The 15,766-nt window shown below is 36.9% G+C and overlaps 1 protein-coding gene across 4 annotated transcripts in view; it reads left to right on the plus strand.

Annotated features, from left to right (window-relative positions):
• Positions 1 to 15,625, plus strand: part of TBC1D12 (TBC1 domain family member 12) — a 51,435-nt gene extending 35,810 nt beyond the window's left edge. For all 4 annotated transcript variants that reach the window (XM_075026059.1, XM_075026060.1, XM_075026062.1 and 1 more), the window contains 10 exons: positions 1,984 to 2,066; positions 3,694 to 3,811; positions 4,154 to 4,260; positions 4,918 to 4,998; positions 8,259 to 8,353; positions 9,083 to 9,154; positions 11,067 to 11,195; positions 11,514 to 11,623; positions 13,431 to 13,689; positions 13,916 to 15,625. In XM_075026059.1, the coding sequence (XP_074882160.1) occupies positions 1,984 to 2,066; positions 3,694 to 3,811; positions 4,154 to 4,260; positions 4,918 to 4,998; positions 8,259 to 8,353; positions 9,083 to 9,154; positions 11,067 to 11,195; positions 11,514 to 11,623; positions 13,431 to 13,689; positions 13,916 to 13,984 (1,123 nt within the window). In that variant the 3' untranslated portion in view covers positions 13,985 to 15,625. The remainder of the gene's footprint in view (positions 1 to 1,983; positions 2,067 to 3,693; positions 3,812 to 4,153; positions 4,261 to 4,917; positions 4,999 to 8,258; positions 8,354 to 9,082; positions 9,155 to 11,066; positions 11,196 to 11,513; positions 11,624 to 13,430; positions 13,690 to 13,915) is intronic.
• Positions 15,626 to 15,766: the final 141 nt, after the last annotated feature.

The following is a 15,766-nucleotide window of genomic DNA, read 5'->3' on the forward strand; positions in this document are numbered from 1 at the left end:
CTGATGATGACTGAATTTATTAGATCTGCTTCTGATGAGCTAAACTTCACAAGTCTTACAGGAAAGTATCATTGGATTATTCCATCCCAGATGATAGCCTAACAAATACCTCCAGAAGAACCTTTAAGTATATTATAGTCTATATGAGGAATTTCTCGCTGTAATGGGGCCACCGGTCTGTTATCTACCGTATATCACAGCTGCCTGTGACAGTGTTGTGGGCATCCTTAATCAGGAAAATTCCTGAAGACTTTTATGGATTTCTTCACTGCCATCTCAGTGCGCACTCCCTTCTCCTTCCTCCATTCTGGAAACTTAATTTCCTAGACCAGTTGGGAAGACTTAACAGTGGCAGTTGTCACTTCAGGAAACCTGGACTTGGCTTACCAGAAGAGTTTTTTAAAAAAGAAAAAGTATTAGGTAGGTAACAGCAGGAGTGGGAGGAATTGCCTTTGAAACACAAGAAATACCTTCCTGTCACAAATGCTGAATGCTCATTTTGTATCTGGCAACTACAGTTAAATGCTTTGTTGGTACCAAGATGATAGTGTTCACTGAAACTGTTCCTTGCCCCTCTTCCAGTTATGTTTTCATGGCTCCTTAAAACTACAGCTGAAGGCAAGGAAACAGCAGATGAAGATGCAACAAAAACTACATTAAGTACAAATAAGAGTAGAATTAAAAAAGTGTAATAAATTGGTCAGTATTTTCAGCTATACACTCTTCAGCAATTTGAAGGAAAGAGGAGGACCTGCTGACTAGGAACACATGCTGGAGGAAAGCAAATGGAGCAAAGCTTTCAAATTGCACCTTGAGAAAGCTTGTGATGACACTGTTAAATGTTTGCTCTAATCAATTCCAATTAGGATTCCTTCAATATTTTCTCTAGTGGTATATAAGCTCATTCAGTGCTAAGACAGAAATATCCTGAATGAATGTATGGATTGGTATGGTGTTTTTTTTTTTTTAAGTGCATTATTTCTTTTCCTGTATGGTAGAGAGTAAGATATGCAGTAACTGGTTTGCTGATGCTTTTCTGTACTTTCAGAATACCACAATTCACAAACTACCATAAGTATGTTTTTACAAGTGACACTTCCACTTGTTTCAAATTGGAGTGCCATCCCAAGTGTGTAATGGGTTGCCACAGTCTCATCCTTGAACATATATTCTGCTCTTGCTTTCACTGGAAATGTAGTAAAGTCATCTTTTCTGCTTGCATAAGAGGAGATGGAAAACTTCTCCCTGCCGCCCCCCCCCCTCCCCCCCCCGTATTAAAAAGACAAAACTGTCTTCCATTTATTTTGAACCAAAGTAAACTAGAAATTGGGTAAGAGACTGAGACCAAACATTGTGTCGTGACTTGTTTTGGAATGAGTCTGCTTGGTCAAAAGGAAGTGTGTTTGGCAATTAGGAGATCACTGTGCAGCCAAAAACACATCTTAAGCTGGTGAACTTGTAGCACTGCAGCAAGCTTCCTTAGCTTTACCTTTGACATAAATGGGGATCTATCCTTTCTTCCATTGGTAAACCTGTCGTATTTTGTGGGAGTTTTAAAATGCTAACTATAATGAATAAAAACCTTTACATTTTATTGAAAATAGTTCATCATAGATTTCAGATGAACAAATAGAGTATCAATATGCAAGTATATTTAATGATTAAAATACACATGTGCAGAAATGCATTGGAATAAATAACTCTATGGAATATCAGTATTTCCCTTTTGTCACTTCATGCAAACTTCATTTGAGCATCATTCTGGATGTTCAACAAATCCAATAACCCTGCTTTAGGGGGAAGCTATAGAAGAACTAATAAGCAGAAGCAGTAAACATCTGGTAGTCTCTACTGCTGTTACTGAAACACTGGTAGTGTGACAACCCCAAAGCTCACCTTAGAGAGAAGCCAAATTCAAACCTGTTTTGAAATGGTTTGGAGTGTCATTTTTGTGTATTGAATTCAGGAACAACTTGTTTTCAGAAATCTTCCTGCCAAATCAGTGGAGGAGGCTTTACGTCACCGACAAGAATATGATGAGATGGTGGCAGAGGCAAAAAAACGAGGTATGTTAACTGCCAATAATCACTATAATTCTTTTTAACTGTGCAGCAATAATAAAGTAATTTCTGGCTTGTAGGCTAGTAGATACAGTAAAGAACAACCTTGTTTAATATCTAGGTTATCCTCTGGTACGTATGTGCATGCAGTTTAAAACAAAACTCAATGATCAAATTGTTTTCTTACTCCACCATAGTGAACGCAACTAGGTTCAGAATTCAGTTTAATGTTTTCTTTAACTTCTAAGTAGAACCTTGATGATTACTTGTGTAATGTGATCAGCTAGAAACTTTCTGGGTACTTGGACTCTTTTTTTCAAGCTGTGTTGCTGCAGTTGCCACTGAGAGCCAAAGTATAATAAAGCTGACTGCTTAAAGATCTTTTTTTTTTTAGGAATTTGAGATCAATTTCAATATGAAGACAGATGAAAACTTTGGGTGTTTTTTTTTTTCTAACCAGCTGTACCTGTGTGAACCTTCCTACTCCCACTAGATCTGTTTTTTTAAATTAAACATATCTGTAGCATCTGGTACTGTGTCAATCAATGATTAGTTGTTGAAAGGACTTCTGTAGCCTCATGCCTAGTATTCAGGGAATAAGCTATTTTAAGAGTCTGTGCTGCATGTTTTACTTGGGCTGTTGTCAAGAGATACAAGCTTCTGAACTGGTTGAGCCTCTATGGATCTGTGGCAGCTTACTCTGAAAGATGTAATAAGAAATCCCAGGCATCTGACCACTCATTTCTCTCTCCTCTTGCGGTGTGCATCTTGTAAGGTGTGATCTGTGGTCCATGTTCTCTGACTGCATCTTTGGAGAGTCATGCATGTGTAGTGTTTTGGTACGTGTGCCCTAGTATTCATTAAATTAACTATTGCTACACACACAAAGCTTCGGTAAAAACTTAATGAAGCTGATCAGCTGTATCAGTTTACCAGGGATGGCATGTTTACTCCATTGATGTATCTAATGCATGCATAAATAGAAAATGTCCTGCAATTTCACAGTGGTGCTTAGTGATGTCAAAATAGCACTGCTCTGTGCTTCTTTTAGCCTTTTTAGTAAGAGGGATCCACAAATGATCCTTTTTTAACAGAAGGCAGAATACTCTTCTCTTGTTCAGCATTGTAGCTTTGTCTCAGATCTTTAGGTCCTCTTTCCAGAAAAGAAAATACATAATCCTTCTAGGTGGCAGTTTCAGTACAATTTGAGTAATTTTAAAATGGATGTAGAATTGCACTTTTGAATAATAGTTTTATCTATAGTTATTGCTGATTAGTCTAAGTAGTAAGTAAGGTTTAGGTAGAACGTGATATGAAAGTCATTACAGGAAAAACAGCACTGATGATGTACTTGCTTTTTGTCATTCTGTGTGCTGCAGAAAGAGTGCTATGAGTTTTCTAGCCAGATTTTTGCTTGTCTAAATTGCTGTGTATTTGAATAACTTAGCATAAATTAAAAAAATTCCTGATAAATACACCTACAATCAACAGAAATAATACCAGCTAGCCCACGCGCAACTGTAATTTACCCTTGATCTCTTTCAGACATCTAAATAATTAAATGATAGCGGAATTATTTACCTAATAATTTATATACGCTAATACAGAAATATTAACGTGTTATGCCTAACAGAAATTAAAGAAGCACATAAAAGGAAAAAAATAATGAGAGAGCGTTTCAAGCAAGAAGAGAGTATTGCCAGTGCTATGGTGATTTGGGTCAATGAAATACTACCTAACTGGGAAGGCATGTAAGTAAAGTTCTGTCGTGTAAATGAGGCAAGGCTGCTGACTTGTTTCTCCTCGGGAAACAGGGGACCCACATACCTTATTTTCCTTTCTGTTTTGTCAAGAAGTCAGTTTTGTTGCAATGGTACAGTGAGAGGTCATTACAGAGCAACATGAAATGTGCTTTCTGGGAGCTTAATGGTTTGGGTTTTTTAATGGAGCTTTAGTGTAAGCAGAGATCCTTGAATATTGATTTGGGAAGTAGTATGTTATTTTGCTTGTAAGTTGCCCAATGATCGTAGAAAACAAGATGTGCAATATGCTTTTTTTTATTTTTTTTCCCCTCCCCTGCTTTCCTATCGTAGGCGTGCTACCCGAAGAGTTCGAGAGCTGTGGTGGCAGGGATTACCGCCAAGTGTACGTGGGAAGGTTTGGAGTCTAGCTGTGGGAAACGAATTAAATATCACTCCTGGTATGCCTTAACAGATCACATTTTAATGCAAAATTAAGTTGGTTATTTTAAAAGAAAAATTTAAATTTTTTTTAAAAAGATATAAATCAGGGTATATTTATTTTTTGAAGAACTGTATTTTGCAACCTTAGGAACAGCTGTTTTTTACAATTAGATGACATAGCCTGGTAAATTATGGAAACAAGGTTCAAAACCTCCTTACAAAAACATTTTAGTCTTATAAGAGTTAAGGTGGCACTTCCCCCAAAAAAACAATTTTTATGTTGAAAATTGAGAATTTGTAGCTTTGCTTTCTTAAGGGGGTGGAAAGGGGGATTGCTTTATTTCACAATTAATGATTTTGATGAACTGGAAATGTTATAACCTATTCACAAAAATAAAAATCTGAATTATTTAAGACATGATTTCCCTCTTGTAATTTGCATGTTCACCACAGAAGACAGCATAATACAGTGCACACTATAAAACTGTGCACAGTAGTACTCCAGTGGTTAGTGGTAACCATCTAATTGCTTCTCCCCCTGCCCCCAGTGGCTAAGATGAAACCAAGCAACAAAACCAAAGCCAAGAATACTTAATGTGCTTTTGTTTTTGATGGGTGCTTTTCTTACTTATCTCTTCCTTTTTTGTTGTTGGTTTTGTTTTTCTTTCCTGCAGAACTTTATGAAATCTTTTTGTCGAGAGCTAAGGAACGATGGAAAAGCTTCAGTGAGACAAGTTCTGAGAATGACATAGAAGGTAAGATCTCCTGAAAGCTAGACAGCCTCCTATTCACTTTTACAAACCCAGGAAGTCTCACAAGTTCAGCTGCAATTGCAGTATTATGAATACTTGTTGAAAGTGCTCCAAGTCATTCCCTACTTAAATGTTTGCTTTCTTATAACAAGTCGGTGAGCGAGAGGCTTAACGGTATTTACTATATCAATAAAAGATGCATTGAAATATTGCATGTGCTAGTTCACTTTCAAATGAATGTATTTTCCTTTTGAATTCCTGAAATACCAGGAGTAAGCTCTCATGAAAATTTTACATGAAATATGGAAAGAAGAAATGGGGAAACTAAATTACAATATATGCTATTGCTTAGCTCTGCTTAGATGGTTCTTACGTTGGTATCCCTTCCACACTTTTGGGAAAGAAAAAAATTATTCTCTCTTTTTTGATTGTGGAACTAAGAGGTGAAGAATGTGTAACATTACACATTTCAGGTCCCACTTGGGTTTCCTTGGCTGCCCAGGTGCCCTTTCCTCCCAAATCTATAAGTGAGGATGTTAGCACACTTGGATGTATAATAGTTTTATCACTGGCATGTTGCTGTCTCCTGTGGGTATTCTTTCTGTTAAAAATAGCATCAATGATGTTTTTAATAGTGGGTATATCCTGTCAGTACCAGCTGCTGTGAAATAACTATTTATTTTTGAGTTGGTCTCTTTTTGGGCAAAGAAAATGGCATTGTAATGCAAGTAATTTTTTTGTTTGCACTTGCTATAACCAGTCCTGACTAACTGGCTACTTTGACTGGAAATTATTTGGGTCTTTCTTAGGCTACCTCTGTGACTCATCTGAAGCTTGTCTTGAGACAAACTGTTTGTAAAAAATTCTGTGTGTACTTTTTCCAAGGAAAAGCATATTTACAGTCACTTGCAATGCCCCTTGGTTTGTAGGGTGGTGGTTTGTTTGTTCTTCTGTTGTGGGGGTGTGGGCTGAGCATGGGGGAAAGCTTAGGTAACTTGTTTATTTTGGAAAGATAGTAGTTCTGGATGGGAATGAAAGGGGGAAGGGTCTGTTTTGATTGTGTCATGTTCTGGGAAATGTAGTAAAAAGAGAAAACTTAGAGTAATAGGATTTTCGTCTCTGGTCGAAAAGCAAACCAACCCCCTGTGTTTATTACTAATTTTTGGTAACAAAGTCTGGAAGATCAATTATTTTAGCCTCATTTAACGTATTTAAGTAGTTGTGAGGGTTTTTCCTGTTCAAATATCTTTAACACTTTATTTTGGCAGATAAAGATTAAAGCATGAAAAGTATCTTCTTGTGTCTTGTCTTCAAGACATTCATCAAAAGATGTTATCTGTCAGATCTGTTCAATACGCTGCCAGCCACTCCTCTTTTGGAGTTCACAGGACTGAATTTCTTGTATAAATCCAGAGTTTCTTGTGCTCTACATCATAGATTCTCATCTTCCTTGGGAATCACTCTAAGTGGATACTGTCTGAAATGAAATGATCCCAAATGATGCCATATAATGCCTGTGTCTTTTGAAAGAGAAAGGAAGGATTAAGCAGCAGTTCTTGAACTTTTTATTTTAGATTGTGTATGTTCTTTCTCTGTAATAGTAATTGCCTTCTTTCTCCCAAATACCACCTAACACAGCCTGCAGCAGTCCCACTCACTCCTGAATGCAACTATCGTAGTTGTAGGATTGGAAGGAAATGCTGCTTTCCAGGCTTCAGCAGAGCAGGTTCTGTTTACCCTGTTCATCAAATTCTGTGATCTTCTACTTCCCAGAGGGCTTTTGGTTGGTTAAAGCCCTCTGAAAGAGCCTTTTCCCCAAGTGCCACATGTATTTTTCTCCTCGCTATTGCTAGTATTTGCATCATGTCCCTGTGTAGAGGATAGGACACAGATCACTCAAGGGCCAGCTAATTTCTTCTAGAGGTTCTTGAGTGAATGGTGCCTTCTTTCCTGCTTTTTGAAGAATGCCAGTCCTAAGGATGCAAAAAAAAAAAGTCAAATGAGAGCTAACGAGAGCTCAGGAGTAATGTAACTTCTGCAGATCGTAACTGTGTGGTCAATTCTGGAAACTTCAGGGAAGTGATAATGATGTAATTAATCTTTTTTCCCTCTACTGTACATAGTATATTTTAATGCTGCTGGTTGAAATGAGCCACCAAATGAGCTGATAAGGAATGAAAAATTTGAAAAGTGAGATCTCACTGGATCACGTTTAAATCAAGAGCAGTACTCTCATTCTGTGCTCTCAAAACAGATTCAGTAACTGAAGTCACAGTAGAATATAAGAAAAAAAACCAGGATTCTGAGGACTGGGCTGCACAAAGTTCAAATTCTAGTGAATGCAGGGCCTGGGCCTGGATAGAGTATTATACAGAAGTGAAAGGTAACCTGTTGGTTTTAAGTCTGAATGTTGTAAAGGTGTATGACTTGAAAAAGAACGAGTAGACAGGTAGTAATTACTGATAGTTTCCCTCACTTTTTGGAGTTGCTGGCATATACCAGTGCCCTGGTTTCAGTTGGGATAGAGTTATTTGTCTTCCTAGTAGCTGGTACAGTGCTATGTTTTGAGTTCAGTATGCGAAGAATGTTGATAACACTGATGTTTTCAGTTGTTGCTCAGTAGTGTTTAGACTAAAGTCAAGGATTTTTCAGCTTCTCATGCCCAGCCAGCAAGAAAGCTGGAGGGTCACAAGAAGTTGGCACAGGACACAGCCAGGGCACCTGACCCAAACTGGCCAACAGTGTATTCCATACCATGGGACGTCACATCCAGTATAGAAACTGGGGGGAGTGGGGGCGGGGGATTGCCGCTTGGAGATTAACTGGACATCGATCGGCGGGTGGTGAGCAATTGCACTGTGCATCATTTGTACATTCCAATCCTTTTATTATTACTGCTGTCATTTTATTAGTGTTATCATTATCATTATTAGCTTCTTCTTTTCTGTTCTATTAAACTGTTCTTATCTCAACCCACGAGTTTTACTTCTCCTGATTTTTTTTTTTCCCCCATCCCACTGGGTGGGGGCAAGTGAGTGAGCAGCTGTGTGGTGCTTAGTTGCTGGCTGGGGTTAAACTGTGACAACCAGGTACCTGTGGACAGTTTTAGCTCTTGAAGTATAGCACTGTAGAAGCACACTCCAAGAATTAGAACTACGTAACTTTTTTTCCTTAAATCCTAAAAGTCTCTATGTGCCTATGGCAGTTTTATTCTGAAGTCTGTAGAATTTATCAGTTTTAGTAAGTGTTGGTTTTGCTTGCAGATGCAGGTGCATCTGTTGCTGATCGTGAGGCCAGTCTGGAGCTAATTAAGTTGGATATATCACGCACATTTCCATCTCTGTATATTTTCCAGAAGGTGAGATTTCTGTAACTTTTAGTTATGACAATTTTAAACTTTTGAATGGTTAAACAAGAAAAGAAACTTAGCTGGCTAAATATGGAATGGTTTCTAGAAGTTGTTTGTATAAAATAACAAAACTAGTTCTTTTCTACATAGAACAGCAAATGGTCATCTCTTTTATTTTATTTTATTTTTTATGAGAATGAAGTAGGGACACTTCATGATGGACTATAATTGCATGTGGTTCCTATTAATGTTTATGAAATTACATACAAAAATGAGATTATTCTCACTGCTTCTACAGAAATCTTGATGTGTTTTAGTACACATTTTCAGGCTTTATGATTTTTACATAGATATAATGTATGCACACACATGTATATAAAATAGCATGCACTATTGTAATACAGTAACTTGTGTTACTAAGAATTAAAACATTCACTGTCTCTGAAAAGGAAAAACCAACCCTGGATGTGTACCAGATATCCTCATTTTCCATTATGTACTGATTTCCACTTAATTATTTCATAGGATTATTTGTCTGTTTACTTTTCCTTTAACATCTTAAAAGCATACATGGTAATGCTTAGAGTAAGAACTGGTATTATTTTAGATGTGAATAAAGCAATAATTCACTGGTGTGCTTGCATCTTAAAATACTGGCTTGTTACCTTCGTGTATTTATAAAGTGATCTGAAAAAAACTTTTGTTTTCTTTTCCCCCTCCTCTCTCACCTTGTATTAGGGTGGTCCTTATCATGATCTCCTGCATAGTGTTTTAGGAGCATACACATGTTACAGACCGGATGTGGGATATGTAAGTATTTGCTGTAAAATGTTTATAACATGGCAAATAAGCTTAAGATGTCATGTATTAAAGAGTATTTAATAAGTAGGTTATCTAAACCTTATGCTACTAGCACTTAAAAAAAAAAAAAGTAATTTGACTTTGTCACTTACTCATTTCATAGCAGTTACAATGATGGTAATTCTTAGAGATAATTAAATAGCTGAAAATTTACTGAATGTCAAGGATGAGTATACTATCTGGCTTGCAAGGAAATTTTTAAACAGATGTGTTCACAAGGCATTACATTTATGACAGTCCCAGAATATCTACCAAAAAAAAAAAAAGCTACCAGACTTCCAGTGAGGATTTAGCCTGCTCTGTCCTAGTGTTGCTCCCACTGCTGCCATTTCCATAGTGATACTCTCAGCTTCACTACTGCACATCCTAAAATCCAGAAACTCATTGGTTCTTGTTGTAAAAGATTAATTGCTCCTTCAGAGTTCAGTGAAGATAAGATTGTTTGCAGCAAACATTACTCTGTTTAAAGCAAAACAGAAACCATAAAAAACTGCCAAAAAGACACAAACCAACCAACTAACCCTAACATCTCTCTGAATGGTGCTGGCTTACAGAAGCAGTTGAATAACAAACAGATGCTTTTTTTTTTTTTTTTTTTTTTTCTTTGTTCCTGGGGGTAGCTAGGAACACCTTTCACGAGCTCTAATTGCTTCTGGGCTAAAAAGAACTTGAAGAGTTTTGAGTCTGATCCATGCACCAAAGCATTATTTAGCACAGGGTGTGTTTTCCTCTTTAAATCAGATATGCTTGGGATTGCAATGATATCTAGTTGGGTTTTTCATGTTCAAATGTTCTTAGCCCTGAATTCTGTCATCTGTGACCTCATTTTTGGAGACTCTCCCATACTCTTTAAGTGAGATTACAAACTCTGCAGGTTCTGAGACTGCTTGTTCCCAGGGTGGAGTTTTAAAAGGCAAATAAGTAATTTTTCATGGATAGGTTTTCTGTTTTTTTCATTTAGCAGCACAGCTAGCCTGGATATTTCTGATCACAGATTTTTTTATTTTATTTTAATGTTAATATGGCAGTAAATTAAATGTAGTCTTATTTCCACACCCATCTATCCCACAGAAATGGAAAGCTGCTGGACTGTTTCTGATGCATATCCATACTGTTTTCCCTAGTTGGTTAAAATACTGAGTGCACTTTTTTAAAATGAGGAACAGGGAGCATAAATGGCTAGAAACAGCTGAGTAATCATCATTGCAGTTGAAATTGGTAAAATTATTTTTAGTATAATGAGTATTCAGATCATCAGTTAACAACTACAAGAATAATGCTCTTCACTTTTATTGCAGGCTAAAGTGTTTTTGAGAGAGTAATCATGGAAAAATGTAAACTTGCATTGTAGCTAACCACTTAAAAGTAATTTTACGTATGTGAACAAATACTGTTTGGCAAGTGGTAAGATATGTATTGACTGTTCTGAAACAGAATTTTGTCTCAATTCCAACGTATCTGTCTGGGTCTAAACTGTCCCATATGTGAGGTTTTTCTTCATGTCTGCTTTTTCCATAGCTTAACAATGAGCTTAAGGCCAAGTTTTGTCTCTTTTGAGCTCTGCGTCCAGCCTGTGTGGTTTTAACTTTCTTGCATTCCAAGTCCCGAGGACTTGTGATCACGAGACCTCCCAGAACTTCCATCAAGCACCTAAAACCAGCATCTGAAGAAACTCTCTATTTCTTGCTGAAATCAAATTGACTGCATGCATAAAAATTATTTGTCAGTGTTGTTTCTGTTCATCTGGAAATGTTACGCAATGGTATTTGGTATGTTGCAGACTGTAAATATTTGCATTTCCAAAGATAAGATGTACTGAACCTACTCACCTATATTTGCCCGATGCTTTTCCCACTTGAAGGTACAAGGGATGTCCTTCATTGCTGCTGTGCTCATTCTCAATCTGGAAGAGGCAGATGCTTTCATTGCCTTTGCTAACCTTCTAAACAAGCCATGCCAGCTGGCCTTTTTCCGTGTGGATCACAGCATGGTACGCACAGAGTTTTCTGGTTTTGAACCATAACATTCCTTTGACTTGAAGCATTTGATTTATTGATGACTTCCTTTTGTCCTATTGAATAATGGAGAACTCTAACCTGTGGTTACAAAATTGAGAATATCAGATACTAATCCATAGAACACATTCTACAGTTTTGATTTTTCCTCTCGAAACACTTTGTCGTTGTACTTATCCTAAGAAGTCACATAATGCTATGTTGACATCCTCAATTCTTGGTGGGGTTTGTGTTATTCTACAACTAAACTTTCTTTTGGTGACTGCTTATGAGGTGCTTTACTATCTCTACAGATGCTGAAATACTTTGCAGCCTTTGAAGTATTCTTTGAAGAAAATCTTCCCAAATTGTTTCTTCATTTCAAATCATACAGTCTTACTCCAGACATATATTTGATAGACTGGTGAGTTCAGAGAACATAGCAAACCTAACCTCAGAACTGTTGTAACGCTTTTCATTTTGCTATAGGTTTTTCAGCCATAGAAATACAGCATAAAAAAAAGCATTTAGTAGGTGTTTGTGTACCTTGGCTTTCTAGGTATTGTGAAATTGTGGTGAACTGTTTTGTGCAACCACAGTTCCTCTGGCAGGATTCAAACTTTATGAACTGGGATTAGGAGTGACATCTATTCAGATAGAAAACGAGACACACAGGACTCCTATGTGTCTCACTTTCTAGTTGCTGCAGGTAAGAGTCAGCTGTGTGTAACATAAGTAGGGGAGAGGCGGCTACTACACCATACTTGTCTTATGACTGATTGTAAGTGACTTGATGAAATGAGCATAATCAGCGACTGAAGAAAGTATGACTATAGGAATATAGACTTTAAAGCAGAAGGAGGGTGAAATTTAGGACCTGGTTTGGGAAGGGATAAACTTGGAAATACAGTGAACATTTTGAAGTAATGAATGTTCTAAAGCAGAGTACACCAAACTACATTATGTGCCTGTAATGGAAGGCAGTAATGCAAGCATCCTCGAGGTGTGTGTAGTGCTGCCAAATACGGAATGTCTATTTATAAGTGTGTGTGGATAAGGATGTGCTTTATACAGGATTATTATAGGGGTTAGAACTTTATAATAGAGTAAATTGAATTGGGTAGAATTAAGTAATAGAAAAATGTCACATCATCTGAACTTTGGCTATAACGTGCAGCTTATCAGTTAACATAGCTTATCAGTAAGTCTCAGCAGGCACAGGTTATACAGTAGCAGCATTGAGTCAAGAGTGTGCTGCAGTCCTGAGAGTTTAGGCAGATCAAGAGGTATATATATATGTTGCAGAAATAGTGCTGCTGTACAAAGTACTAGAATATTCTGCTTCCAGTTACCTGTGAGAAATGAAGATTGTTATTCCTGCACATGTTCCAAAGATGGCCTTGAGAGAGAGAGAGAGCTCCTTTTATAAAGAGACAGTAGAAGAGGTTATGGTAGTGTGCGGCAAGGAGTGTTCTGAGGTTCCTGAACCACTTCTCCATAGGAATAATAGGGAAACAGAGAACACTGTGCTTTGTATCAAAGGAACCACTACGATTTTATGGAAGAGGTTCTACAATATGGTACATGACAGCAGACTGAACTCTCTGCCCGTGTATAATGAATGTTTTTTAAAAATAAACTTTGCAAAAAGACATGCAATTGGACTCTTCCCAGTAAGAGTAGAAGAGTGACTGTCTTCAGATTTTGGCAATTTTTAACATGACTAGAAATTCAAAATGTATCACAAAAATGTAGTTATTGAATTCTCATTAGTAAATTAGTGGGATGTAGCCTTCTATTGAGATTATTTGTGGCTTTAGATTCAGTTTAGAAAACAAACAATGAACAGAGCTATTAAACTGTATGGATTAAATAATGGGAAGTGTTAAGTTACACAGTTATGATCTTTGTTGCTAAAATTCTTAGTAGTATATTATACCCTGTTTGAGTGTAAAGATGTTTGTAACTTCTCTAGCCAGAGCTTCCTAAAGGAGGTGGCTTTCAAACAGAGGATTTCCTGTAGCGTAAAAAGAGATGCTTTTCAGTGTAGGAGTTCTGTCATAAAAAACTGGAGACTTGGGGATCTTTGAAATATGGAAAAAATAAGAACATACGAAATAACTTGTCACCTGCTCGCTCTCAGCTAATGTAACTGAGATTTAAAGGAGGTTGTATTTTCCTCTTTCTGAAATAGATGAAAGTTATAATTGTGGCTTTTTTCTCAATTGTAGGATTTTTACACTCTACAGCAAGTCATTACCACTTGATCTGGCCTGTCGTGTCTGGGATGTTTTCTGTAGAGATGGAGAAGAATTTTTGTTTAGGACAGGATTAGGAATCCTTCGGTTATATGAAGATATTCTCCTGCAGATGGACTTTATTCATATAGCACAGTTTCTAACAAAACTTCCAGAAGACATTACATCAGAAAAGCTTTTTAGTTGTATTGCAGCTATTCAGATGCAGAATAGTAACAAAAAATGGGCACAGGTGAGTTTCTTGGATATACATGTCAAAACAGACATGCCAGCACTTGAGTATATGGGGCACTTAATGACTGCTTTATGTTGCATGTCTGCTTTCTGAGCAATGGGCACTTCCTTTCTAGGGTCTCATTCTAGAAATTAATCTCCATGCTAATATTGTGTGGGTTAATATTGATCTTTTTTAAAAGACTGGCTTTTGTTAATATTCATTAAATAATTTTCTCTTCCAGGTGTTTGCCTCACTGATGAAGGACAACAAAGAAGGGGACAAGAACCATAGCCCAGCACTGAAAAGCTAATCGTAATGTTGAGGTCAGTTGAAAATGTGGAAAACCACTTGATGACAAAGGAGTTTTCACATCACTTCTATGTGGAAAAGCGCTATAGAATATGTGAAAATGAGATGGGAAAATGACACAGCTCTCGGTGGAGTAATGAACTGATGAAATCTTCACCCTTTTGCCAGTATTAGCTTTTGTTGTGGGAAGACTTGTTTTCACACAGAATACTAAAACCTATGAAACTGAGAAGTGGGGGAGTTAATACTTAATACTTTAAAAGAATCAGCTCAATGCAATAAGCATTTGTAATAACTTCTGTTGGTACTTTAAAAAAAATTTTGAGGCATAACTTTTTTTACAAATACCACAAAGGCACTTTTTGGGGGGGATGAGGGAAATGCTAAATCTTAAGGCCCCAAAACTGCTATCCAAACCAAATGCTTTGGTACAAATATTACCTCCAAAATTAACCATTTGAAAGTATTGAGGACCAAATAAGGTTGTTGGGTATGTTTATGTGCAAGATGGTTAAAATTTGAGAAGGGGTATTGTCTTATTTACTCATGTTTTTTGTTGGTTTTCCTTTTTTTTTTTTTTTTTTTTAAGTTGCAGCTTCATTCTTCAGTCTGGGCAAATGTAATTAACTCAGGAACTGTGGAAGTATTGTGCCCAAACCTGTTAGAGCAAAAATCATCTGAATTTTAAAACAGCAGTAAGATCAGGGCTATTATTTTCAGAGTGTACAGCTTTCAAAGCAAGTGGTGTTAAGCATTTGTTTTGGTGTATTGGTTGTGTAGCTTATTAAAAATGGAGTGGGTATTCTGTGAAAGGGTTTTGCCACCACAAGTTTTATTTTGTTGAGCCATTTCCAGCTGACAAATACTTGTATGCAATGGTGAACACTAGAAAATGACAAAGTTATCTGCAGACTTTGTGTTGTCAAAGGAGCAGCCACTTTTAACACTTAGGAATAATGCAGACACAGAATTGGTTTTGAAACTATCTTTTATTAGTGTGCAATACTGAAATCCAAAAAGCGTCTGGTTTAGTGATACTTAATTCTTTAACATCTTTTAACTGTGAGACATAAGGTCATATTTTATGTGTCACAGCAGCTATTTTCAAACATTTCCTGTTCTCAAAGATGTTGTACAACAACTTGTGATTGTAGAGGATGGAAATTTAAAATGGATAGCACTGCAGGTGAGGAACACTTGCGCTCTCTTGGTCCATTTTTGCTAATATTTAATGTAAATAAATTCCTTACATGTGGGTTTTTGTAACTGGTCCCTCTGTGGAAATCAAGTCAAAATTACCATTATGTGTTTTTAAATGCAGGAATCTTCCAGTTGTCTGGTGTTTAAAAGCTACATAATTGGGGTAAAGATTTAGTGTGGTGTAACTTACGTTGCTATCTGGTTTAAAAACTACATATACGCTCCTCATAACATTACAATTTGAAATGTAAATGTCAGATTTTTCTTAACTTATGTATTCACTACTTTAATTGGATCCAATTTGTCTTATATTTTTGTGTTATCTTGTACAGTTTTCTTACTTTTCAACTATAAATCTGTATATAACTGTAAATAGAAGGATCAAAACTTCCTTTAAGACCACTAGTAACAATTCCAGTGTAAATAAAACTTATAGCAGATGCGTGCTGTGATTCTTTTCGATTCCCCCGTAACTTGCTGCGACATAGGGCAGGAGAGTGCCTCGAGGGCAGTGGTGTACTGATGAGAACGGAGCTGGTTACTGCACTAAGTAACCCCGACTTCGGTACCTCGATTCCTTGCC

Source organism: Buteo buteo, chromosome 4 (genome assembly GCF_964188355.1).
Source record: "Buteo buteo chromosome 4, bButBut1.hap1.1, whole genome shotgun sequence".
Lineage (NCBI taxonomy): Eukaryota > Metazoa > Chordata > Aves > Accipitriformes > Accipitridae > Buteo > Buteo buteo.